The sequence below is a fragment of the Peromyscus californicus genome, unplaced genomic scaffold (assembly GCF_007827085.1).
Source record: "Peromyscus californicus insignis strain IS unplaced genomic scaffold, ASM782708v3 Scaffold_24__1_contigs__length_46423439, whole genome shotgun sequence".
Taxonomy (NCBI): domain Eukaryota; kingdom Metazoa; phylum Chordata; class Mammalia; order Rodentia; family Cricetidae; genus Peromyscus; species Peromyscus californicus.
In genome coordinates, this window is record NW_026294535.1 from 1,850,792 (window position 1) to 1,878,070 (window position 27,279).

At 46.6% G+C, this 27,279-nt stretch overlaps 1 protein-coding gene across 1 annotated transcript in view; it reads left to right on the forward strand.

Annotated features, from left to right (window-relative positions):
* The window catches only part of Polr3b (RNA polymerase III subunit B), a 115,028-nt gene that overhangs the window by 79,186 nt on the left and 8,563 nt on the right, over positions 1–27,279 (forward strand). The window contains exons 23-27 of the mRNA XM_052752921.1: positions 3,262–3,404; positions 17,599–17,702; positions 18,158–18,324; positions 22,857–22,970; positions 25,836–26,009. Of these exons, the coding sequence (XP_052608881.1) occupies positions 3,262–3,404; positions 17,599–17,702; positions 18,158–18,324; positions 22,857–22,970; positions 25,836–26,009 (702 nt within the window). The remainder of the gene's footprint in view (positions 1–3,261; positions 3,405–17,598; positions 17,703–18,157; positions 18,325–22,856; positions 22,971–25,835; positions 26,010–27,279) is intronic.

A 27,279-nucleotide genomic window follows, 5' to 3' on the forward strand; every position in this document is an offset into this window, starting at 1 on the left:
AATCAAACAGAGCGTATCGCCTGGTAAGGGGAGTGGGTCAAATGGACAGGAGCTCCAGTAGAAGAGAAGCAGGGGCACGAGGTAGACAAGGCTCAGCTTTGGAGGGTCAGCGTAGCTCGGTGTTGCTAACACAAGGGAGAGTTTGCAGCTCGTTCTGCAGAGTGGCACAACCAGGTCTGTGCCAGAGAAACAAGTAAAGCACCAGCCACACCGTACCATCACCAGGGGACTAGAACTGGGCTGTTCCTAAGAGTGTTTGTGACTGTTCGTTATCTCACCTGGGTAAAGCATGGAAATCCCTTTTGTCTTCTCTGTATAATGAAAAGGTTAAATTCATTCATCTCCACATTTCTTCTCAGCTCTAAAATATAATGAAGTGTGAAACTCACTGGGGTGAGCCAGTAATAGTCACCACACTGGGTACAGACCCGTCTAGAGAGGATGAATATTCTGCCTTAGACAGGCGAAGGTGAGGGGCGGGAAGGGGCAGCGTAGAACGTGACTGGCAGAGACTGACAGAGACATGCAGTTGCTGCCGTAGTGATAGCCGCCTTCTGCACCGCCAGTCTGCCCGTCGTCCGGGCATCCTGATGTGGGAGCTTAGTTAGTTCTTTCACCCGTGCCGCATCTCCCAGTTCGTTAGAGTCAGATGGTGTGGGAATGGAAGGAAGGGGAACGTGGGTGACTTCCCAAGTCACCTGGGTATACTTGGCAGCGGTCTGGCTGAACTGCTCAATCTTGAGAGCTGTGCTAAATGCAGCAGTGGGGAGAGCCATCATACCATACAGCTGACTGGACCGTACAGCCATCATACCGTACAGCCGGCTGGACCGTACAGCCGGCTGGACCATACAGCTGGCTGGGGACTGGGTCCCTGATACCAAATCCCCCCAACAGAACTCTTGAAGCCACAGGTGTGGGGTGGCTCTAAAGGAGACAGATGTTCAAGACCCGTCTTCCCTCCTGCCGGCACCTTCGTTTCTTTCGTTCTTCAAGAGACCTTACTCTGCTCTTCGGTCTTGTCTTTCCATATTATCACCTGTTTTTAGAATCCGTTTCTTTCCCACGGTAGAAAATGTGCTTAAATATTTTTATCATCTTAGAGAAAGAAGGCCTTTTCTGGATTTGGGATTTATTCCTAGCTAGTTCCCCTTCCATTTCTCTTTCTTTTCTGGGTCACCCTTGTTCCTGCTTCTCCGCCTCACTCCCAAGTTCCATCTCTCTATCTACTGAAACGGCCCTAGAGCAGGTGGCCAAAGACAGCCTGCGTTCTTTTCAGTCCAGGAGTGTTTTTGGAGCACTAACTGCTCCAGGAGGTAGTCTAGTTACCAAGACAGCAGTGAGGCAGCCAGTGCCATCCGTGCCCCGTGGAACTCACAGCCTAGTGCAGGAAGGGGATAGACTGAGGGAACCCAGAGACGGGCGATTGGCCGAGGTTCTAGTCCTGTGGCTAAGCCCTTGTCCCCCGTTCACCCCGTACACCTAGTGTGCCACGTGCATTGATCTTGAAGGCATTTAACCCCTGACAGGTCGTTCCCCTGGGTTTTATGGTTAGTACCACCTTCGCCTCGCCCTCCTGCTGGTCTGGTTTCTCACTCACAGCTTCTCCTGCGTGGCCTGGTGGAGACCTGATCCTGACTTGACCTGATCCAGACTAGTGACCTTCGCCTCTTTTCTGGATCTGTTTCCTCCCTCCCTGGCTCTTTACTGATGTCTCCCAGAAGGACATCTGCCTGCTGCTGGCTCCATGTAGCACCTGAGCCAAACCTAGACCACACCATCCTCCTCCCTAGCCCCAAATTGGCTTCTCCTGATCTCTTTTGGTGGTGATAAGCACCACGGTCTAGCCAGTCCCTGGCAGCACAAGCTCTGTGCTTTCCTTTCCTCTGCCACAGGCGCCATTTCAATAACTCCTGTTGTAGGTTCTATCACACGTACTCCCTCCCAGACACACTTCACACACACTCAGACACCCACTTTCACATGCACATGCATTCACACATACACACACACAATACACTTGTATACACACCTGCATGCACACTCACAAACACAATATACTCGCACATGCACACACAATACACTCACACACATTCACATGCGTGCACATACTCACATATACACACAATACACTCACATACACATGTGTGCACACACTCACATAAATACAAATACACACGTGCTTGCACACATTCACACATACACACAATGCGCATGCATACATACGTGTGTGCGTACACACACACACACTCACCACCTGAGGTAGTTGAGCTCTACTTCTGTCTAGTCACCCAAGCTGTTAGCTTTATCTTAACTTCTGGAGTACCCATCCAAGTGATTTTTTTTTTTTCGGAACCTTTCATGTGGCTGTGTGACTCTCCTGAGAAAACAGAGTAAAATTCTAGATGACAGGGTTGCCTGTGGGGAAGGTTCCCTGGCATGAGAAAATAGAGTAAAGTTCTAGATGACAGGGGTGCCTGTGGGGAAGGTTCCCTAGCATGCCTCTTGGCTCTGCCTTACATACACACCAACCCGCCACATTTCCAGGAAACTGTCTCTTCAAAACGCACCATCCACTTTGGGCCGCTCCCATTGGCTCAGGCTGCTCCCTGTGCCTGAGTAGGTGTCGCCCCTAGAGTCAGGTCTGTGGTGGTGTTTGGCACCCCACTCTGTCCACCACCATTGTCATCCTGGGCCCCCGCAGTTGAGAGCTCCCTGGGCTTCCGGTCCCTGTAGCACGGATTGACCTTTCTCCCTCTTTCTTACTGGAAGCAAGCTGCTTTCGTGCAGGAACTCTACCCTTTAATGGCTGTGTGTCCAGACTCCGGGGATCTGACTCTTAGACTCCTCAGAATGTCTGTTGTATAAAAACACATGAAGCAAACTGTGTGCGACAGTAGTAATGTCAGTGGTCAGTGGGTTGAGGGACTGCTGGAAAAGTGATCAGGCACTCAGAGCTGAATCTGATACTCTCCCCTCAAAGCTCAGCTCTGCTGCACGAGGCAAGTGTTCTCACACCAACTAACCTCTTTAATGTTGTCTATAATAAAGGAATAACTATAAGATTGCTGTATTGTGTCTGCTCATAAGAAATGTGTAACACTGTAAAAGGAAAACTGTACATTTTAATGTTGAAATCATTTTTCAGAGCATGAGAGGAGAATATCAAAATATTTTGTGGTAGAATTGAGGAGAGCATGTTATAGGGGTGCCAGATTGACGAGGGCACTAGAAGCCATTGAGTGACTGTCGTCACGTTAGGTACAAAGGCGCAGCAGACTCGTACATCGAGAAAGTGATGATCTCCTCCAACGCCGAGGACGCTTTCCTCATCAAGATGCTTCTGAGACAGACGCGGCGGCCAGAGATCGGAGACAAATTCAGCAGTCGTCATGGACAGAAAGGTAACACAACTCTTCAGCCTTACTCTCAGATTCGCCTGTTAATACTTTAGTGGCATTTAGAGGTATAAATGGCAAAAAGTGCTTATCTGATCATTTATTTCATTTTCATTTCATTCTGTGCCCAGAATTACAAATCCAGACACTATGCCCATTGAAGTACATATGATTCTTTCATGAAAGGCACATGCTTAACCCATTCTGTATTCTGTTGTGTCATAGAATTTCAGTTCTAGAAGATCCCTCAGAATTGAATATTCCTTTATTATCAGCTTTGAGTACTCTCCTCTTACTTATTGTGTAGACAGAACAGAATTGACATGTTAGAAAATGTCAGTATTCCTTACAAGAATTCACACCATAAGAGAACATCCCATTCTGCATCAACATGTCACATGACTGTCCTGGCTAGTTTGATGTCAACTTGACACAAGGTAAAGTCATCTGAGCAGAGGGAACCTCAGTTGAGTAAAGGCCTCCATAAGATCTGGCTGTAAGGCATTTTCTGAATTAGTGAATGACTGGGGAGGCCCAGCCTATGGTCGGTGGTGTCATCCCTGGGCTGGTGGTCCTGGGTTCTATAAGAAAGCAGGCTGAGCAAGCCAATAAGCAGCTCCTCTCCATGGCCTCTGCATCAGCTCCTGCCTCCAGGTTCCTGCCCTGTTTGAGTTTCTGTCCTGACTTCCTTCAGTGATGAACAGCAATATGGAAGTGTAAGCCAAATAAACCCTTTCCTCCCCAACTTGCTTTTTGGTCATGGTGTTTTATCACAGCAACAGAAACCCAAACTAGGACACATACCCAAGTCAATTTTATATTGTACAAAGAATTGGAGACTGGTAAGCATGTCAGTGTTTATCCACTAGGTACTGGTCCCACGAAACTTACTAAGGGCAGCAGAATGTGTTTCTCCGGTCCTAAAGCCTAATGAAACCTTTCTTAGAGCAGATGCTGAGTAAATACTTCATAAGAGAATCTGAGAAAATAGGTGAGAATTGAAGCTTCCTTCAATTCTTGACGAGTGGGTTGTCCTTGGGTTTACTTGAAACACCCTGTGAGTCTGCGCGCGCGCACACACACACACACACACACACACACACATACACACATGCATGCACAGTGCACCGCTGTCCTTGAAACACCCTGTGAGTCTGCGCACACACACACACACACACACACACACACACACACACACACACAAGCATTCACAGTGCACCGCTGTCCTTGAAACACCCTGTGAATCTGCACACACACACACACACACACACACACACACACACACACATTCACAGTGCACCGCTGTCCTTGAAACACCCTGTGAGTTCACACACACACACAAGCATGCACAGTGCACCGCTGTCGAGCTGAACCCCAGTCAGTAAGCTCCATTAAACATGGGCGTCTAAGTGAAATGTCAGGAAGCTTTGTGCTATAAATATGACAGGGATCAGACCCGTTGACAGCAGTTCCTCTGCCTCAGTGGTCTGCACAGTGCCATTAGAGCTCTGTTTGCTCCAGGGCCTCCGACATACATGTTTCTCTGTGAAACTGAGGGAAGTCGTCCCGGGATGGCTGACCTTTTACTTCAGTGAGGGCTTTGTCTTCCTGCTTTTCTTTTTCCAGATGGCTTTTAATCCAAGGTAAAACCTCATGATTAGCCCTCATTCCCTTGATAGCCCCATCTTACGGTTTATCAAATTTATTGGAAGGCCAGGAGGCAGAAGAGGAAGCAGCCAAACAGAAAAATAGGTAGCATACACTTGAACCCAGTAATGAAAGATTAGGGCTCTTGGGCAAATAGAAACTTACTTGTAAGCATGATTTTTATCAAATAATAAACACAGTATTTTATTGATTTATTTCTATTTGTGTGTGTGTGTGTGTGTGTGGAGGTCGGGACAGCTCTCAGAGTCCTCTCCTTCCATCACGTGGGCTCATCAGCGTGGACAACAAGCACCTTTCCCTGCTGAGTCACTCACTGGCCCACGAGCATGATTCTCCAGGTTAATTCGTTGTATTTTTAAGTGGAGGTTTAGGCTGGTGATACGGTTCTGTGGTAAAGGACTTTCCTCTTGAGGCCTTGATCTTCCAGCGCTGTTGTTCTAATCTTAGATGGTTTTTTAATTTAAAAAAAAACCCAGAGCCAGACATCAGGGTGAAAGCTGAAAGATCAGAGACGCAGAACAGCCAGCCACTAGTTCAATCTCTACGAAATCTTCAGCCTGAAGAGAGTGAGTTCCTGTTTCCTCACACCTTATGTACCTTTCTCTGTCCAGACATCACTTCCTGGGAGTGATTGGATTAAGGGTGTGTGCCAGCACTGCCTGAGCTCTGTGTCTAATCTAGTGGCTGGCTCTGTCCTCTGACTCTGAGTTTATTAGGGCACACAGTGTATCACCACACAGCGCTGCAGGTAGAAAAGGAGGACTGTATGCTAAAAAACGCTGGTCCTGCTTTTCCTCCATTTGTGTCTCCCAGAAGCAGCTCCACCCACTCACACCTTCCTGTGTCTAGTGTTCTTAGACACAGTCATTCATTTTGGGTGATACTCACTGTTAGGTGGCTCGGTGGATCCAGTAACTTAGTACCTCTTCTGAACAGCCTGCCCTCGTCATTTAATTACATAGCCAGTGTCCAAGACAAAACAAGTAACCATTTGAGTATCGTTCCTCTGTAGCATGGTTTTTTTTCTGAAGTAATAATTTTCTCTCATTTATTTATTTACAATTCTGGGGCTCATCTTTTTGTGTTTATATTGTTTGCACAGTTTTCCTCGGGATCAGTAGTCTGTTTAGAGACACACACAATTTCCCTTAAGGAACCTCCCTTCTTCCTGCTCCACACTATGATACTCGTTCTCTGAGGCATTAAGAACTCAGTGTCCGGGTTTGTAAAGCACCTGCCACACAAGCACTGGACCTGGGTTCAGATCCCAGGACTGGTGTGTAAAAACAGGAGCAACAGTGCACACCTGTAATGTCAGCACTGAGGAGGAGGGGACAAGAGGATCCGTGGGGTAGGATCAATTAAAGAAGACATCTGATGTCGAACACACGCACACACACACACACACACACACACACACACACACACACACTGGGGAACACACTTTAAAATAATGTTCACGAGCCAACAGTCGACCAGAGCCAGAAACTGTCTTTTTCTCTTAAGTGCCGAGCAGCCGTTTGCAAGAGGGCTGGGTACACACTGCATTGGTATAGTAAGGCAGCTCCAGCAAGTCCCACAGATCTGGGAAGCTAACAGGAGCCGTCAGTTTTCTTACTGTGGTGAGGCTGGTCATCCAAGGTGTTCTTCTGAGGCCTTGCTCCAAGAGGCATATTCCCTCTTCACACTCATCCCTCGGGTTTTTCTTATAAATACACCAGGCATACTGGATTAGGGCTCGTCTCGGTGATTCTGTTCAACTGTGATTACCTCCGTTGTTGTTGTTGTTGTAGGAGAGGGTTTTGAAGGTTTTGTTTGTTTGCCTATGAGGTGATCTCACCATGTAGCCTTGGCTGACCTAAAGCTTGCTAGGTAGTTCAGGCTGGCCTCAGACTCAGAGATCCACCTGACTCTGCATCCTGATGCTGGATTGAAGGCATGATCACTAAATACAGCTGCCTTCTAAGGTGTGCTGAGAGTCAGGGCGAGTACACTAGCGTAGGGAGCCGCCAAGCCGTGGACTTAGGGAACTTTCTGGTTCTTCCTGCTGCTTACCTTTCGCTTCTCCCACACCGAGCCTCTTCTTGTAGACTAGTTGTTCCTGAAATGATTGAGAAAGTGGTTGTGGGAAGCAAGTTTCATGAGGTAATGTACATATGAATATGTCCTATTCCCTGTAGGGGTCTGTTGCGGATGTTCTAGCATGAACATGGTTTCCCTGAGGACTGGGACAGCATTATCCTGTAGTAGGTCCAGTGTTTCTCATTCGTTTAGACTGTGCATCACAGTACTCGTCTTTTTTGTACTGTTTCTCTATGAGCTTTGGTGTATTGGTGTGTGTGTGTTTTCTGTATACGTATGCATGCAGGTGCCATATGCACGTGAGTGCACATGTGTGTAGAGGTTCAAGTTAGCATCTGGTTGCTCACTTTCCATTTTATTTATTATTTGTTTATTTATTTATCTACTTTTTGAGAGTAGGTTTCTCAGGGAACCGGAAACTCATTGATTAGGCCTGACAGGCTGGCCAGTGACCTTCAGGGACCTATCTCCCTTAGCCCCTTGACTTCATCTGATCTGTGCTGCGATGCCTAAAATGGTTAGTCTGGGCAGTTTATAAATACAGAGACTTATTTCTTCAGTTCTAGAAGCTAGAAAATGCAAGGCCAAAGGTCTCACATCTGTTGGGTGTTTCTGATTACATCGTCTCTTGGTAGACAGGGAAAGGGCAAAAGAGCGCAGTGGAGAGAGAGCCTCCGACGGGGTTTGCAGCCGCAGATGCTTCTCTACTCAGCACGGATCCGTTCAGGAGATGGCACCCTCGTGCCCAAACACCGCCCAACACTGTTACATTGGGGATCACTTTTTCACACGTCTGTTTAGGGAGATAAATCCAAACCATGGGATGTTTGTGGCCTGAGCAGGCAATTTGCTGTTCAGTAAAATGACAAGAATATGGCAGGAACCATGTTATGGAGTTAGACAAGGTCACGTGTGAAGAGTTTGAGCCTTAAGTCTGAGATGTCTGTTAGACTCTTCACTGAAGGAGGCAAGTGAGTATGAGACAGCAGGAGGTTAGAGCTAGGGACAGAGTCCTGGAGTCGTGTGTGTGTGTGTGTGTGTGTGTGTGTGTGTGTGTGTGTGTGTGTGTGCGCGCGCTGTCTGTCCCCAGATTTATAGAACGGTACTTTTGGTGTCCTGGTAATTTACAAACATTTCATGTATGCTCTTTGCTTTTTTCTATACAGTTCTAGTTACTACTGGGATTCCTGCCACACAGAACGGGGCATTTGAACCTCAGGGAGGAGGTTGCTGGGTACAGCTTAATGCCTGCAGAACCAGGGTTTGAATCCAGAATTTTCTAAGTGTGTTGCCTCTTCCATTAACCTGGCTGAAGGTGACTCTTTTCTGTTCTGATACCCATGGTCATTCCTCTGGAATTGCCACAGTCGTGGAAGTTTCTCCATAGAAACGGTGCAGCCTTTTCCCAAGACTGCATCTTGGTATTTCTTTCAAGTCTTTCCTGTGTCTCCACAGGGGGGCATCTCTTCAAAATCCCCAGTTTTCATAGATAAAACTGTGTATCTGCCACCAAAGCAAAGTAAATACTACCCTATGTGAACTGGTCTTGAATTGTCCAGAAGACACACTCCCCAAAACTGTATTCTCTGATCCCCCTTCCCTGCTAAAATCAGTTCATTATAAATGTGTCCCTGCTCTGTTCTTTAACTGATCATCTATCTGCCAAAGCTTTAGTAGCCTTGTTGATTAAAATTCAGTCTCTCATGAATTGGAAAAAATAGAAAATGAAGTAAAATTCTGAGCCTTCAATTTGGACCATTCTCCTGATCTTCTGGTTAGATGTGATAGCTAGAGCGAGAAGAGGGAATGTGGAGGAAGTGATGGGGAGAGTGATTACAGTAGTGTCCCAGCTCAGGTTGTAGAGCCGGAAGAGGAACTGGATCAGACCCAAGAGCATTAGATGTTGTCAGGTAAAATGAGAATTCTCTGGAGATTGTGGTCCATAGCCCCAGCTATGCTCTTAGTAATCATTGCAGAATGGACTGATGAAAGTCTCAAGAGTTTGTGGAGTTCTGGGGTGTATGTGTCACACCATGATTCCTGCTGGGGTTGATTTGTTCTGATTCAGACACATCCCAGGGTAAGAACAGTGGTTCGTGGAGCTTTACATTCACTCTTGAAATGTAGACTTGTTTAGGAATAATAGAGCATTGCCTGCAAGTTGACCCATAAGTCTTCTCCAGGAGAAAACCTTAGGGCTGTTTTGATTTGATGTGTATTATACACTGCCTTTGAGCATGGACTTAAGCTCTTGTTGTTCAGGGATCAGCATGATCCTAGAGATGGCCTGGTTGGTTTGTTGTCTGGTTTGGTTTAGTTTGTTGTTGTTGTTGTTTTGGGTGTTTTTTTGTTGTTGTTTTTTATTTTATTTTTTGTTTTTAAGCTGCTGTTAGGGATTTTTTTAGTACATGTATAATACAGAGATTAGATTACATTTCTGTACCCAATGCCTCTTAAAATAGCCTCTCCAGCAGTTAGCGACAACTTGGAGATTTTAGTTTCACTGAACATGAGTGTTGATCTCCGGCTCAAGCATAGTCACTTCAAAGGTAACAGGATAATTAGTAGCTAAATGAAGCAATGGGGACAGGAATTGGAGCATTGGTACCTATTGAAGATTGAAGAGGATGGAGTGAGCAGGTCAGCTGGGCCAAGAGAATCCATACCACAGCGTGTCCTCAAGAGCGGTGTGATGAGCAAAGACTGGTTGGCAAGAAAAGGACCAAGAAAATGAAGTAGAGGGGCCATAAGTCCCTGCAGCATTACCCTCTGGACCCTCAGAAACCGAGGCTAGGCTGGGCATGGTGGCACATGCCTTTAATCCCAGCACTTGTGGGGCAGGAGCAGGCAGATCTCTGGATTTCAAGGCCAGCCTGGTCTACAGAGCGAGTTACAGGACAGGCAGGGCTACATAGTAAGACCCTGTCTCCAAAACAAAACTATAAACAGAACCAAACCGACAGAGCCAGTGTTGAAGAAGAAGAAAGTCTTGAGTGAAGATGGTGTCACACAAAAGCTACTTAAAGATGAGGCCAGCACACTCTGAGCACCTTTTGTAGCATTTTTCGTTAATGAAATTTCCATCTGTCCACTCTGACAGTCAGTGACTCTTGGTGAAGTACATACAGACTTCCTTGGGTCTTCACTAGATCTGTTATAAATGTCGTCAGTGAGATTGGTCAGGTCAGCTGCTGGCCCAGAGAGCTTTTGATGAAGCCTATCTGGGGATGCTGAGTTACTCAGTAAGGGCCTCCTCTACAGCAGGGGTGAACTGCCTTGTGTGTCTACAGAGGAAGCTACGTCCATTTTGTTTCTGGGTTCTATGGGGGAGTTTTGATCTTTTCATGTTACATTTAATTCACTTGAGAGTGAAGCTGTGACTCCCGTGGTTCATATGTAATGGCTTCCAAAGTGGCCAGTTGAGCAGGACTGAAGTGCTGTGTGCTTATATGAGATTCGTTATCCACTTTGTACATAAAGATACAAAGAGATGCTCACATGAGGCTTGACTGGAACCATGTCTGATCTGGAGCTAGACTTCTGTTTTGAAATATAAACAAGTGTATTAGGCTCTTTGACTTTTTATAAAATCTGCATAGAGGGAACTCACTGAAGCCAATTTTTTAATTGAGGCCAAATAATATTTTCATATTGAGACTTTTTCTCTGATAATGCCTTTATTAGATTTCGTTCTTGGTCTTTTTTTAATTCTTTATCAAAAGATTACATTAGCCTGAGGAGTTAAGTTTCATCTCAGTGTCCAGGCAATGCGAATTATTATATTTCTGGATATTCTTTCTGTTGTTGCTATCCACAATGAGCAAGGAAAGAGTAGGCTCCTTTGATGTGGAGAGGAGAAAAGCAATATATCACTCTCCTGAAAGAACATTTCTCAGTCTCTCATGTGAAAAAGGATTAGCACCTCAACAAAGGTCCTGCAGATCACAGAACCACAGCAATGCCAAGCAGTGTTTCTAAGGAAAAACTGTATTTGAGCAAGAGTGTTTGTCCTGGCAAACAGGAGCTTTTTAATAACTGCAAATCTGAGATAATGATGTCCACTCTTTCCTGCCCCCTCCATCCTCTGGGACCAGAGAGCCCGTTAAAATGCTCTAACATCATCCGTTGTTTTGAAGTCGAGCTTGCTCTCATCGAAGTACAGCTTTTCACTTAGTGGTTCAATATATTGGTTTATTTTGTGTTTGTGGACAAAACTTTCTAGAATAGTTATCTTTGACTCTGCTCAAAGTAAGTCCCATTAAAAGATTGCTTACCTCAAAGATTATTCAGTAGTCTGCTGTTGATTTACTAATGTTTGGATGGAGTGTATCTTAAAAGCTCTGCCTTACTGTCTGGAGCATTTAAAATCCTCTGCAGTGCTCCAGAGGGTCTGTGAGGAGTAAGAAAACGTTGATTCGTGTGTGCCAGGAAATCTGAGAGCAAAGTTTGTGTGTTAGACCCATTAAAGCCAGTTTTCCCAGACCTTCACTCATTATGTGTTTTCGTAGCGTTTTCTAAACTGGGTAAGTGAGCTCTCAGCCTGGAGTAAGAAGGACATGGTTGGCACCTTGTCCTCACACAGCTCTTGTGGTTGTTAAAATCCTCTGCCAGGCCACCTTCAGACACACTGGTGTCTTTGGCTCCCTGGCTGCCTGATCTGCTTGAATGGAAGTTCCTAAGTGGGAGGGAAGAGGGATGACTGATTGAAGTGAGACCCCCAAGATAAGGTGCATTTTCCAGCATCTCTAATACTCATAGTCCAAAAAGAAATTCCAGCAACTGACTAGTCTTAGAAATCCGGATTTACCCACATAGACACCTCATTGTAAGAAGCCTTTACTTAACCTGTTTTCCAAGAACAAATTCTGATCTTCTGCAGCTCACTGGAGCCCTCTGCCCTTTTAGTAAATAGCCAACTGAAGCTTTGAAATTAGGGTATTTAGTGTTTTATGGCCCAGAATAAAAATCTCCAATTCTGTTTCCAAATAGTGTAGGCTCAACACATTTCATTAAGTTCTTGACACATTTAGCCATGTGTGTTTTGTGAAGTTCCTACGGTTATTGTTTTACAATAGCTGCTTCCAGAAGCATTGTAAGGGTTTCAATTAATCAGCCCTTTGTGTGCCTCAGACTATGCAAATTTATCACATAAACCATTCAACTGCTCATGGGAAAGCCGTGTAAAAACACTATTGTCTTCTAGCGCCTCCTCTCATTGAGAGTGATGTTTTAATAAGAAAGCTAATCAAGTTTTCTTATGCATTATTTATCTGTTAGCATGGAAGGAAGAGCCGAATTGAAGTTACATCAACCAGGATATGGCCAGTGATGTGACAGATCTGAGGTGATACCACAGTTTTTGTCTTCCCTCTCTCTCCGTGGCATGATTTAAGGTGGTAGTGAGGGGGAAAAAAAGGTTAATTCAATAACAGGAAAGAAAGAAGTAACCACCTGTGTTAGCCTTCACATTTTGATTTAGCAGTTTACATTTCTGAATGTATTAAGGCCGGTAGCCATGAGTTTATTAAGAACATTTCTAATTGGGAACAGTCACACCTGAGCGCGCTCAGCTGTGCTTTGGCCGTGCTCAGTGCCGTCCGTGTTCATCAGCAGTCAGCACTTTCCACTGGACACTCCTGCCCTGGCCCTGGGTGGCTCTGGGAGTGAGAAGGCAGCGTCTGGCTAGTGTGGAATGGCCAGAACAGCAGACTGAAGGGTGCAGGCTCCAACCTCCTCTGCCAGAGGCGGGGCAACTGGTCCTGGCGGGCTGTCCACTGAGTTTATCTCCTCTAGTACTTCCTGCTGAGAGCAATTAGGTTTCTTATTTAATAATAAGTCCTTGTGTTTAGATTGAGTCTTTTCTCTAAGGATCATAAAGTTGCTCCCAAACATTAGCTCATTGGTTCTTCTCAATACAATTGCCTGATGAAGGAGGTGCTAATTATTCCCAATATAAAGACTAAACTACCAAGGCTCATCACTGCTCCTTCTGCAACCAAACACCGAGGCCCAGATAGTGTCTGTTAAACAGAAGAGCATCAGATTAAGGTCACCTGACTCCTTGTCCTCCCCGCACTGGACTGAGGACCGAGGAGAGATAAACTGTGGGGGTGTCATGAACCTGGCATCGGTCGCGTAAGGAGGTGAGGGCACGACCTGGATTGATCTGGGCCAGCTGCATCTGCCTGTCTGGAGTCGTGTCCTCTCCTCCTTACAGTGCTTGTCACAGTCTGTACTGAGTAATACTAAGTTGACAACCAGTAGAAACCGTATGCTAGTCGGCCCTCCATGGTGAAGTCACCTGGGAAATAGTCCTGGAATTTAAGAGATGGTTGGAGCTCTTTCTGCAGTTAGCGTCTGCTCTCTTGTTTGATGCAGCTCGAGAATGGTATTTTTTCCTTTCCTCTTTTGGGTTGGTTGTTTGTTCGTTTGTTTTTGAGACCGTCTTGCTGAGTAGCCAGGCTGGCCTGGAATTCAGAACCCTCCTGCTGCCCTGGTACTTGCATTACTGACGTGAGCTACCACACCAATTTTTTTTTCTGCTATATTAACTCTTATCTATTTAATTTAAAGTATTCCATCACACAGATCCAATCCATTAAAACTAATAGGTCAGTTGCTATTAATATGAATCATTAGAAATAGATTTTAAGAAAACTAAATGATTTATAATGCTGACTGGACTTCCTCTGGACAAACCCATTCTTACATGATTTCTGGGTTGCTCTGTGAAACCATAGAAATAAAGATGGCAACTTGGTACAGGAGCCTGGCAGTGTGTGGGTCCTCTGAGTGGGCAGCACCCAGTTGTAGCTTCCCTGGCCTCAGTGAGTTCCTTACGCCTGTGTCGGTGCTGATGGAGTAATATCCTCTTGGCAGGGCATCCGCTCTTAACTTTCCCAGCTTCTGTTTCTTCATTGATTCGTGTTTGCTAAGAGTCCTGTGATACAGTCTGTGGCCTGATTCCCAGTTGCCCCCAGTGAGTGCATCAAAGTTCCTGAGCAAAATGTATTTGCATTTTGCTACCAGGAGGCTGTGCTGTAAACAATGGAGTTGAGACATCGGCATGAGCCGGGGGTGAAATTTTATTTTAAAATCTGAAATGCTGTGTAAGCTTTTAAGGTATGTATCAGTAATCGTTTCCCAACAGCTCCCATTAGCCATGCTTTATTTGCAGTCCATCTCTTTCCAGGGCCCCAGGGGAGTCAGCATACTCAAGCACACTGCACATCGTTTGCATTTTAAGCCAGTGTTCAAGGGAAGTGGCCACAACTTTGAAAAGTTCTTAGTACTGGCGTGGACTTTATGTCCGTGTTCCTCCATGAAACACACTTTTAATGTTTCCTTGGAAGAAAAGAAAAGAAAAGAAACCTTCCCAGTGTGTTGAAGATCTGATACTTCTGAACCAGAGAAATACGGAAGGAAAGAGAAAGGGGGAACGTGTGTTTCTAAGATGGAGAACGTTCTTTTCCCCTGGTGGACTCAGTAAAATGCAAACTTAAAAAATCATCTGTCTAATTGGAGATTCAAGATCCTCAAATTCTGTCTAAATATTTTGTTTTAACTTCTAAGCTCATTATGGCCCCTTTGTGCTCCCGCGTATTACAATCCGTCAGCTCTGACTGGTCTCATAAGCACGGTCAGCAGAGCAGAATAAGTTAATTATTTACTTGTGGTACTAGTGCTCCCGTCTAATGAAACGCACAGCTGTGTTGGATCTGCAGTTGGATGTGTGGCTCCCATTGTTCTGCGAGTCAGCAGAGGGTAGAAGCCGCCGTGATGGAGAGCCCTCGCCTCTCTCCGCTGTTCTGGCTTTCTGTGTCGATTTCATGGGTCTTTTATCATTCACTTTCACACAAAACAAACAACACAGGCTGTCTGCTATGGGAACCGTCTTGGCATATAAAAGGGTTTCAGGGGCTCGAGTAATTTTAAGTTAGCGAAGATTTAATTTTTGGCTTACAGGTGCCCGTGGTTCAGATACAGCCAGAGCAGATCTGCTACAGGATGAAGTGAAAAAAAGCTACTCATGTGTGCTTTCTTCCACAAGTGTCAGGAAATGGCAGATAAGGAAAGAATGTCCCAAAAGGACGTTCTGCAGTGAAGATTAATCAGGCTTGCAGGGAAATTATTAGATTCTGGTTTTAGGAATGAGCATTTCATCTTCTAGCATAATGAGGTTGATTGAACTGGCTCAGTTAAACACGTCAACTAAAACCAAAGATAAAGTGCAAGTCTTCTCCCTTCCTACCCTCCCAAGTCCCAGCCTGCCTGTCACACTGCTTCAGTCTGTTCTGGACCACCTGTCCCTCCCTCCCACCTTCTCCTGGTGCTTTGGAGGTGGACGGCAGGTGGCTTCTCCCAAGCCGACCCCAGCATCCCTGTGAGTTCTGGCTGAAAGGGTCCTGCATTTTTCCTTTGGATTTGTGTTGGAGGGTATCACTGGACACTGACTCTCAGCAGCATTCCTGCCCTTGTAGGAATTTTCGTGCTCAACACTTGGCTCGTGGCTTCACGGTGGTGTTGTCAGGGTGCCTAGTTCACAATCCGTTGTCCTTCAAAGGAGATTTTCCAGTAGCTCTAGGGTTTTGTCAGATAATTTCAGTATGGAGATGTGTTTTAGGAGAGAAGGAAAAAGTCACGTACTTTGCTTGACATAAATTTTAGCACATAGCTGGGTTTGAACTACAGCATACCAAATAACAGTTGGTGTTACTCATACAGAAAAGCATTCATGATATGATAAAACCTTCTCAACCAAGATAGCTCTCAAAGGGGCTGTATGTTCTAGAATCTGACTCCACAAGCCTAATTGCAGTCTTGCTGGCAGCCCCTCGAAAGCAGAGTGTCAACACAATTCTAGATACAGGAGGATTCCTCTCCTCCGAACTTCTGCTCTTCATAGTGCACAGCTCATAAAGGTTTTGTTTTAAAGTAGTTTGGGGTTCTGGGGCTGCAGCTCGGTGCTTACTTATCATGTCTTAGGTTTTAGCCCTGACAGTGCAATAATAATAAAATTAAAAAAAAAATAAGTGGCTTGAGTTATATAGAGTACAAACTAGAGTGGAAAACTTAGGTTTTTGTCAGTAGGTCCTGACATTGGAGAAAGGAGGTCTGTCTTATTACTACAGTCAGGAGTTTTTGTTTCCTTATTCACTGCTGTTGTATACAACTCTTCCAGCCCTTTTTTTTTTTTTTAACTTTTTTATGTTCACTGGTATTTTGCCTCCATGTATGTCTGTGTACAGACAGATGTGAGCTGCCATGTGGGTGTTGGGAACTGAACCCAGGTCCTCTGGAAGAGCAGTCAGTGCTCTTAACTGCTGAGCCATCTCTGCAACCCCCAGGTCTTGTAGTTCTTATAGAAAGTGTGATTGAGCACCTAAATTCTGTCCCTACTCATCGTCCCAGGAAAAGCAAATCAGAAGGATTAAAAAAACTGTTTAGCAGCAAAATCTCTCCAAGGTTAGAAGCTGCCAAGGAATACTCGGGTCTGCATCCTTGAGAGACTGTCAGTGGAGTGCAGAGCTGGTGGGCTGCCATGTGTGCTCTGCTTTCATTCTTAGAATTCCGTGTCTAATTCTAGCCTTTTGCTCTGAGAATGATTTGGCTCTTACTTTTCTTGTTGGTCTTTACAAGTTCAATCAAAGATCACTTTTCTAATGTGCTGTAAGCTATAGGAATTAAAATTCCTTAAGGCAGGTTAAGCTTAGCCAGGGAAGCTCTGGCAAGGTGGGCCAGCCAGCCAGCTCTGCAGCCAGAGTGCACCTGTTAGCATTTCAGCCGTGCACATGGATTTCTTTTCTTTTCAATGGTTTGTTTTTATTGTGTGTGCATTTGGTATTTGCCTGCATGTATGGGTGTCAGAGTCCCCCGAACTGGAGTTACAGACAGTTGTGAGCTGCCATACAGATGCTGGGGAGAGCAGCTAGGGCTCTTCATCACTGAGCCATCTCTCCAGCCCCAGCACAAGGATTTCTGGTCATAGGTTTTTAATACCAGTTTACATATTCAGTCTTATTCAGCCATTCTTTGTTTGGTGGTCAGAGAATTTGGATTCCTGTGGTTTGGGTGTAGAACCAGCAGACCACAGCCTAGCTGACAAGGAGCAGAGACTGCTCATTGCTAAGCTTCCAGGTACGAGCAGGCCTGAGGCTGTACTTCGGTTTTCGTGGTCCTCAGGGAAGGTGGGCAGGCAGCCTGACAGCACCATTGTGTGTCCTGCCAGCAGGCCAGTCCACAGGCTACAATGCTTTTCTGCAAGGAGAGTCATCTTTGAACTGCTTGGCTACCAGGGTTGTTGGAAATTGCTTTTGTTACTCTTAGTGGAGACAGTGGGGAGGGTTTATAAGAGTGGGGATGGAGATAGCAGCGGGAAGATCCCAATTAAGGACTCTATTCTTCCCTCCTGCCCGTTTGCCTCACGTGCTATAAAACCTTCTGTCCCCAGGTGTTTGTGGCCTGATCGTCCCCCAGGAGGACATGCCGTTCTGCGACTCTGGTATCTGTCCCGACATCATAATGAACCCGCACGGCTTCCCATCGAGAATGACGGTCAGTTACCTGTGGACTTTTCAGAAGTGTGCTCTGAAGGAAGGAAGCAGGCTGTTAGTTTAGTTACAGTGAGCAGTCCCCTGACAGATAGATGGACTCCTAGTCCCTCTTACTCTCCTCTGCGGCCCTGCACAACACTGTGTGTAAGCATGCTGGATGCCTCTTTGAGCAGTCACTTCCTGTCATCTGTAGTTCTGTCACAGGTCACGTGTCCTCAGCCACAGTGCTTAGCTCATGCTTGAGTTTCCTTATCTGAAAACTAGGGAAAACCATAGGGATGTTAGTCACCTAGGCCAGGGTTCCTCAGCAAGGTACCAGTGAATGCCGGTATTAGTAATGTATCACTCTTGGTAACTGTGGGGCTTGAAGCTACCTGTAAGCCAAAGCTAAGTAGGTCAGGAGAACCCCACGCCACAGGGAGACACTCACAGTTTGTTCCCCCCCCCACCCCACAGGTCGGAAAGCTAATTGAGTTGCTGGCTGGCAAGGCAGGTGTGTTAGACGGCAGGTTCCACTACGGCACGGCCTTTGGAGGGAGTAAAGTAAAGGACGTGTGTGAGGACCTCGTTCGCCATGGCTATAACTACCTGGGGAAGGACTATGTCACCTCAGGCATCACAGGGTGAGTGTACATCCATCACTAGAAAGAGAGGAGGCCGGAAAAGTGTACTGTAAGGTGTGAAATTCCAGGACTCCCTAGTCTGGAGCAATGAAGCTTCACTGTTTAGGAAACCTGCCTGGTACAAGAAAAGGTGTAAGGAACGGGTCGTTGTGCTGGGCATGGTGGCGCACACCTTTAATCCCAGCACTCGGGAGGCAGAGGCAGGCGGGTCTCTGAGTTTGAGGCCAGCCTGGTCTACAGAGCGAGATCCAGGACATCCAGGGCTACACAGAGAAACCCCGACTCGACAAAAGGAAAGGAAAGCAAAGGTCATTGAGGACGACTTGTGTCGGTAAGACGGTCACTCTGTTCAACCAGGCCGGGTTTCTGTGCTGCTCCTGTGGAGCGCATTGACGGCAGAGGATGCGGGCTTGTCCCCCAGCCTGGGGCCAGTACTCACACCAGTACGGTTGTGTTAAACACCTACTGTGTGCCAGGCTTTGACGGGATCGAAGTCAGTTAAGCCACGAAGCTGACCATATGGGTCGTTATTAGACATGGATCAGTGGCAGGCCTCAGTGACTGCCTGGTGGAGGCAGGCTGTTTGGTTGTTTACACAGATTAATTATCTACTTTGCTTTTTGGCTTTGAGGATTTTGGTTTTGTTCTGTGGTACTGAACATTGAACCCCGAGCCTCGTGCATGGTTACCAAGCACTCCATGCCTGGGTCTCTCACCCTCTGCCCACTGATTACCCAGTGAAAACCCAACCTAGTACTGCCATTTCCTGCCTCACTGCTCTCCAGTCATCACTACCGGACATGTCCATGGTGCTGTTGTCTGTCACCCGGCTGGGACACCATGGCAGTCATCACTACCGGACATGTCCATGGTGCTGTTGTCTGTCACCCGGCTGGGACACCATGGCAGTCATCACTACCGGACATGTCCATGGTGCTGTTGTCTGTCACCCGGCTGGGACACCATGGCAGTCATCACTACCGGACATGTCCATGGTGCTGTTGTCTGTCACCCGGCTGGGACACCGTGGCAGTCATCACTACCGGACATGTCCATGGTGCTGTTGTCTGTCACCCGGCTGGGACACCATGGCAGTCATCACTACCGGACATGTCCATGGTGCTGTTGTCCTTCACCCGGCCGGGACACCATGGCAGTCATCACTACCGGACATGTCCATGGTGCTGTTGTCCTTCACCCGGCCGGGACACCATGGCAGTCATCACTACCGGACATGTCCATGGTGCTGTTGTCTGTCACCCGGCCGGGACACCATGGCAGTCATCACTACCGGACATGTCCATGGTGCTGTTGTCCTTCACCCGGCCGGGACACCATGGCAGTCATCACTACCGGACATGTCCATGGTGCTGTTGTCTGTCACCCGGCTGGGACACCGTGGCAGTCATCACTACCGGACATGTCCATGGTGCTGTTGTCCTTCACCCAGCTGGGAGAGCAGGCTGGCTCTGCTACTGTGTCTCCAGAACCTAGCACAGGTGCTCCAGCAATGCCTGCTGGGTGGGAAAATGCTGACAAGAAGAACTCGCTCTCAGCACGTGAAGACAAGGGAACAGTGAGAGGGTGGGTAAGATGTGGAGGGACGGAAGCTGTCCTGCTGTTTAGAGAACATGGTACAAGGAAAGTACACTTGTGAGTAAATCCCGAGAACTGGTAGGTGCCAGCCCAGCTGATAGTCCGTCCATAAAGAGGCAGCTGTCCAGCTGAGGTGAGGCTGGGTGGCAGAAAAAACCCTAGGCCAGGGGCCCCAGGGATGATTCGGCAGTAGACAGTACTAGCTGCTGCTCCACAGGACCCAAGTGTGAGACCCGAGGGCTTCTAAACCATTGCACGTGACTCCTGCAGGGACACACAGTGAGCGAGCGAGTGAGTGAGTGAGTGAGTGAGTGAGTGAGTCTCTGTAGTGACCTCTGGGTCGTGCACTCCTGCAGGGACACACAGTGAGTGAGTGAGTGAGTGAGTGAGTGAGTGAGTGAGCGAGTGAGTGAGTGAGTGAGTCTCTGTAGTGACCTCTGGGTCATGCACTCCTGCAGGGACACACAGTGAGCGAGCGAGTGAGTGAGTGAGCGAGTGAGTGAGTGAGTGAGTGAGTGAGCGAGTGAGCGAGTGAGTGAGTCTCTGTAGTGACCTCTGGGTCGTGCACTCCTGCAGGGACACACAGTGAGCGAGCGAGCGAGTGAGTGAGTGAGTGAGTCTCTGTAGTGACCTCTGGGTCGTGCACTCCTGCAGGGACACAGAGTGAGTGAGTGAGTGAGTGAGTGAGTGAGTGAGTGAGTCTCTGTAGTGACCTCTGGGTCGTGCACTCCTGCAGGGACACACAGTGAGCGAGTGAGTGAGTGAGTGAGTGAGTCAGGGAGTCTCTGTAGCTACCCTTGGGTTGTAACCCACCTGAACACGGGTGCAGCTCAGCTGAAGCATGCGTGAGGGAGAGCATGCTGCTTAACTGCAATGCTCAAAAAACACTCCAGAAGTGATGGAAGTGCCCCAATCCATTTCTGCTGCAGATACAGAGTGCTTTTTAAAATGACTTGTCCAGATGGTAACAATACAGATTTCTTTTGGTAAATCATTCTTGAGATGTTAGAAAAACAAAATCTCATTTTAGAAAAAATTTAACAGTTTGCTTCACTTAACTATGGTTTAAATAGTTAGGGATCCATTTCAAAAAACACAATCATTGCTAAACCTATCACCTTCATTTCTACTCAGAAATAATATTGTCCAGAGATTGTACAAAACCATAGGACCCATTCCGTGCAGCTTCCTAAATATAACTGCACTGAAAGGTTGGCGTAAGCTACAGCTGTGTGCTGTGGACGGCTGTAGTCTACATGCTTCCCTTGACACCACGTGGACTTTTCATTTCCTTGCTGTTCCCCTCTGTGCCAGAGCTTGAGGAGCACTGTTGGACCTGTTCAGATCCTCCCAGGACCAGCAAATGTCCTCCCAGCTCTCACCCATGGTCCTGATCTTAGCTAGAAGTAGGAATTGCATGTGACTTTACTCTGTTGATGTGGACTAGCACTGGGTAACAGATGTCCATACATTCTACCGTGAGTTATTGCTGAGAACTGGAGTCATTTACTAGAACTGGAAAGACCCTTGGCTGACCACCTTGATACAAGGAAACTCAATTGGAAAGGTTGTGGGGCGTCTATGAGAGACTGGAACAAGAGCAGGGTCTCGCAAAGCCCTTGCTCCCGTGCCTTCCTCTCCACTGTGACTTCCTGGGGTCCCATTGTGCTGAAACTCATGGAGTGGCCCAGTAACTTCAGTAGCCTTTGCTCGTACACTGGCACTTTGGAATTGGACCAGGCAATCTGGGCCAAAGTCGGCAGCTGCTTTTCTGTAGTGTGTGGCTTCCTTTGCTCTTCCCACTTGACAGCATGCTTTGCTCAGAGTAAACTTGTTTTTCAGATAGGCCGCTGTGACAGACAGGCAGAGAGAGCACCGGGTTTGAGTTCTGGTCACAACACTCTCTAGTTCTTACCTAACCTCCTCAGGCTCACTGGGCCTGCTTCTGCATCTTCAAAAATGAGACAGTGCTCCCAGCCTGGTATGTTGATGGACTAAAAAGTACTGGAGAGTACTTGCTTCCCTTTGAGGAAGTACACTTGAAGAAGGCAAAAGATTTTTGAAGGCTTTTTAGAAGGCTTTCATTTCCTGGCTGTTTGCTTCAGATAAGACTTTTTCCCCTGTCAGAGCACTTACATACTTACTTCCTTTTGAGATTCTTTCTATAGTTATTCACTAATGGAGTAAGTTATGTACAGACATTTATTGAGTAAGGGAGGAGGGCTCCTCTCAGAAGGTTCACACCTGGAATCCCAGCACAGAGGAGGGGCGCCAAAAGAGTGTGACACCAGCCTAGGCTAAGTAGCAAGTCCAGGGCCGCGTAAGCCATGTGGTGAGACCTTGTCTCAAAACAAAAAGAAAGAAAAGATGTTCCAGAAGGTTCCTCTAAGGAATCACTGTTGACAGGCACATGCATATACCTGGCAGCAGACCATTGCTAGCACACGTTGAGGGCGGTGGTCTGAGGCCGAAGGGTTAGTATGTTTGCCATGATAGCCATGTACAATTTTGGCAACATGGAATATCAGAAAAGAAAGCATTGGGAATTTTAAAGCAGAATGACCTGCTGTGATTTCCACTTTAGGAGGACACTCCCTGGATTGTTCTGGTAGACCGGTTGTCTAGGGATGAGAGTAGAAGCAAGATCAGCCAGGAACTAACACACCAAGAAACGATGTCCTGAAGAAACAGGTGGTGATGAAGAGGGCCATCCTGTTGACAGCTCATTTCATGTGAGGGCATTATCTGCTCACACAGTGCTAGTGCGTCTGTGGGTTTGGTCTAGCCTTTTCATCCACTCTAGACTGAGGGTCAGCCTCACAGTTGTCCTAAGTCTCTGAGAAAAGAGTAAGGACCTCCTGGTGCTGAGGCATGAGAAGGCTGTCTGTTGGGTTATCCAGACTGTTTCTTAACCCCCAGTGCTGACTTCCTTTCAGTGAGCCCTTAGAAGCGTACATCTACTTTGGACCCGTGTACTATCAGAAGCTGAAGCACATGGTGCTGGATAAGATGCACGCCCGGGCCCGAGGACCACGCGCCGTGCTCACCAGGTAAGAGAAGCCCTGGGGAACAGAAGCCGATGCTGTAGTCAAGTCGTTATACACTTGTCTGTGGGAGAAACAGTCCCAGCAAAACTCCTGTTTCCCTTAAGATATCCACATGTGGGTGTATTAGACACATTGTCTTAGTCCCTTTCTATTGCAGTGATTAAAAACACCATGACCAAAGGCAACCTGAGGAGGAGAGAATTCTCCTGACTCTTGGGCAGCACTTCATCACTGACAGGAGCCCGGACAGGAATTCAAGGCAGGAACTGAAGCCGAGACCGTAGAGCTGCTTACTATCTTGCTCCTCATGGCTTGCTCAGCCTGATCTCTTGCACCACTCAGGACTACCTGCCTAGGAACGGCACCACCCACAGTGAGCAGGGCCCTCCCACATCATTCATTAATCAAGAAAATGTCCAACAAGCTTGCCTACAGGCCAGTCTTAAGGAGGCATTTTCTCAATTGAGGTCTTTCCTCTCAGAAGACTGTAGCATATGTCATGTTGAAAAAAAACAAACAAAAAGTAGCCAGCACAATTGATCCCTTGTGAACTTCAACTATAACTTTTCCTTTCTCATCTGTCCCAAGGATGTCATATTAATATTAATATCACAATATAAAACATCCCAACTTTTAAAAGTTCCATGGTCTTTAAAAATTCAGTTTCTTTAAAATTCCAAAGTCTCCCAGCTGTAAGCTCCTGTAAAACCTAAAAGAAGGTAAACACTTTGTTACTCCAGAAGGGAAGATCGGCAGAGCCACAGGCCAGTCAGCTCAGAGCATGTTGTCAGCATTGTGGTGAACAGCCTTCTCTAGATGTAGGTCTGTTTCCATAGGTTCAACATGCAGAGAAAAGATATTGGGGAAATAAAATTGCATCACAGGGCAGTGAGATGCTCCATGGGTAAGGCTGCCTCCAGATCCTACCTCCCGGAAGTCCTCGTCCCGGATGATAGTCCCTGCTTCACAGAGTGATAGTGCTACGGACCGACTCCCAGGCACATGACAGATGTTTGATGGCTGTCTGGGCCCCTTATTTCACTGATGATGCTGGATAAACGGGAGGAAAACGGGGCAGCCACCATTTGGCTTTGCTTTTTGAAAGCCAAACTCAATCTTGAGCATAACTTGAGCAGATGCAGTGCCTGTTAAAATCATAGATGTGTGTGTGTGCTTCAAAATGCTGGAAAGGGTCTAGAGAGATGGCTCAGTGGTCAAGAGCACTTGTTACTTTTGTAGAGGACCTGGATTCAATTCCCAGCACTCACATGGTAGTTCACAACCATCCATACTCCAGTTCTAGGGGATCCCATACCCTTTTTTGATCTCTGAAGGCACCAGGCACACACATGGTGTACATACATGCAGCACAACACTCATACATAAGATAGAATAATCTTTTTTAAATGTTTTTAAAGACCAAAAGGGAAAAAGAGCTAAGATTCTCTAGGTACAGGGGTCTCACTTGCCTGAGCAGTGAGACCCCTGGGGCCAGGTGTTGTCCCTTCTGATCAGGTATATATCCCTTTTCAACATGGAGCTTGTCTGGGACAGTTGTCTATAGTCAGTTATCTTAGGTAGATGGAATGCAAGCATATGTAGAAAAGCGTCCATATGTAGATAACCACCGTCACCTGCCCAGAGATCTCGAGTGGAGAGAGGGCCTGTCCATAGTGCATCTGCCAGCAGATAAAAATGGGGAAGGTTGTGTTCATGGTGAAGTTCCCTCCACAGAGTGCTCCTCCAGACCTTTTAGTTAGCTTTTCATTTGTAGCTTTTTCTTTCAAATAACCTGCTTTTCATGAGTGCTCCTCCAGACCTTTTAGTTAGCTTTTCATTTGTAGCTTTTTCTTTCAAATAACCTGCTTTTCATGAGTGCTCCTCCAGACCTTTTGGTTAGCTTTTCATTTGTAGCTTTTTCTTTCAAATAACCTGCTCTTCATTTGATTTCTCATGGTAACATCCAGCTATCACAGCAAGCAACATGAACATTTCAGCATATGTTGGGAGGCACTGTGTTCACTGTGTCATGGGGAGTCCATTCAAGGAAGTAGCAGGCTGTGGGGCCTCTTCTAGTTTGCTTTCTGCTGTAGCTATAAAACACTGACTAGAACCAACTTGGGGAGGAAAGGTTTATTTGGCTTACAGGTTACAGTCATCCCCCAGGAGAGGCAAGGCAGGAACTGCAGAGAGCGCAGAGGAACACTGCTTACTGGCTTGCTTCCCCTGGGTGCTCAGTTTCCCACCTGCCCAATGGCACTGTCCATGCAGGCTGGGCTCTCCCACATCAATCAGCAATTAAAAAAAAAAAATGGTCCACAGACATGCGCACAGGCTAATCTGATGGAGGCAATTCTTCATTTGACATTCCCTGTTCCCTGGGTGGGTCTAGGTTCTCAGCAAGTTCACAAAAGCTAAGCAGCACAGAGCCCTTGCAGGAGCTACTGGAGACCTAGGTTTCTTCATCGTCAGAGTCTCTTTTTCTCTAAGTAACAGAGAACTAAGGCGTCTCTGAAAATACTCAAAGACATTGCTCTCCAATTTGAATACTGTACTAGCCTAATAGCAGTGACCATGCTGTGAGAGTCATGAACGCTAAGATTAGGATTGGGGCTTGTGTAAACAATATATTGTTATATTACGGATATAGTAGTATATTGTAAGATAAGGACTATATAATTATGTTTTTTTCACAGTGATAGCCACTAGCTTGCTCTCTGGAAGCTCTTCAGAGACCGAGCAATTCCAGGTCACTGTTTGATATGGTTCGGATGCGGGAGAGCCTGCTCTAAAGCCTTGCTTTTGGTCAGTGTGTGACGCTGCCTCTATTTTCCATGTCTAATGCGTTTCTGCTCATTTACTACAAAGGCAGCCCACTGAAGGGCGATCTCGTGATGGTGGCTTGCGTCTAGGAGAAATGGAACGTGATTGTTTAATCGGCTACGGAGCAAGTATGCTTTTGCTGGAGAGACTAATGATCTCAAGTGATGCCTTTGAGGTTGACGTCTGTGGGCAGTGTGGACTCCTGGGATATTCTGGCTGGTAAGTGGATAGATACCGCATCTCTCAGACCACATCCCTTGGCCTAGATAATGGCCCAAGAACTGTCCATGACCAGACTCAACATACTCTGCAGTCTTTGCCTGTGATCATGTGTGTGCCCTCACTTGTCCAAACATCCCCATGAGTAGGTGTTTGTATGTTGTGCCTTTAATGCTATATTTATACTGCTGTAGTTTAAGCTCCTAAGTAGGACAGATTTTCTCCTAATTTTAATATTATTGCAGGGCCTGAAGAGATGGTTCAGCACTTGTTGCTCCAGGACCTGGGTTCAGTCCCAGTGCCCATATGGTAGCTTACAACCATCCATCCATAACTAGAATTGCAACTTAAAACAGACAAGCAAACAAACAAAACCCTTAGGGGAAGTTGTATCAAGATCCATATTGTTAATCTCAGACCCCAAAAGCCAAATGATCCCACATCTTACAGTGACAAAGCTAGGGCAAAGACGGGTGTGTGTGCTGTGCCCCTTCCCCATGGCAAGTGCCCTGGACTGTCCACTCCAGGCTGCACAGACTGTCTCTGTCTCAGTTGCTCACCCAGCATGCATTCAGTATGTGCTGTGTCAGATGCAGCTCTGGGTCCAGAAGAACGGGAGGAAGGAGACATGCCGGCTGCTCCCTGCGTTCTGTCTGTCTCACGGATGCGCTCTCCAGTTTGCACCTGTAGATGCTTAATGAAAAATGTAACTGCTGGGGCTGCAGAGAGGCTCAGCGGTTAAGAGCACTGGCTGCTCTTCCAGAGGTCCTGAGTTCAATTCCCAGCATCCACATGGCGGCTCGCAGCCATCTGTAATGAGATCTGGTGCTCCCTTCTGGCCTGCAGGGATACATGCAGACAGAATACTGTGCAGGGATATACACAGACAGAACACTGTAGTTAATAAATAAATAAGTAAGTAAGTAAATAAATAAATGGCCTACAGGGATATACACAGACAGAACATTGTGATAGATAGATAGATAGATAGATAGATAGATAGATAGATAGATAGATAGATAGATAGATAGACAGACAGACAAACAAAAAGAAAAATGTAACTGCTAAGTGATCCCTCACATTGTGGAATTAACCAATAAGCTCATTATGTAATTTATAAAGTTTTTTATTTCCATGTACAGTCGAGTGTCTAAAGACCATCTTAATGGGTTATTTGTGTTGTATAGTTGTAGAACTTTTCTTGTTTGTAATCACTCCACTGCCACCAGAGGACAAAAAGATCTGCTTAGGGGTATCAGGGTCTGCAGCC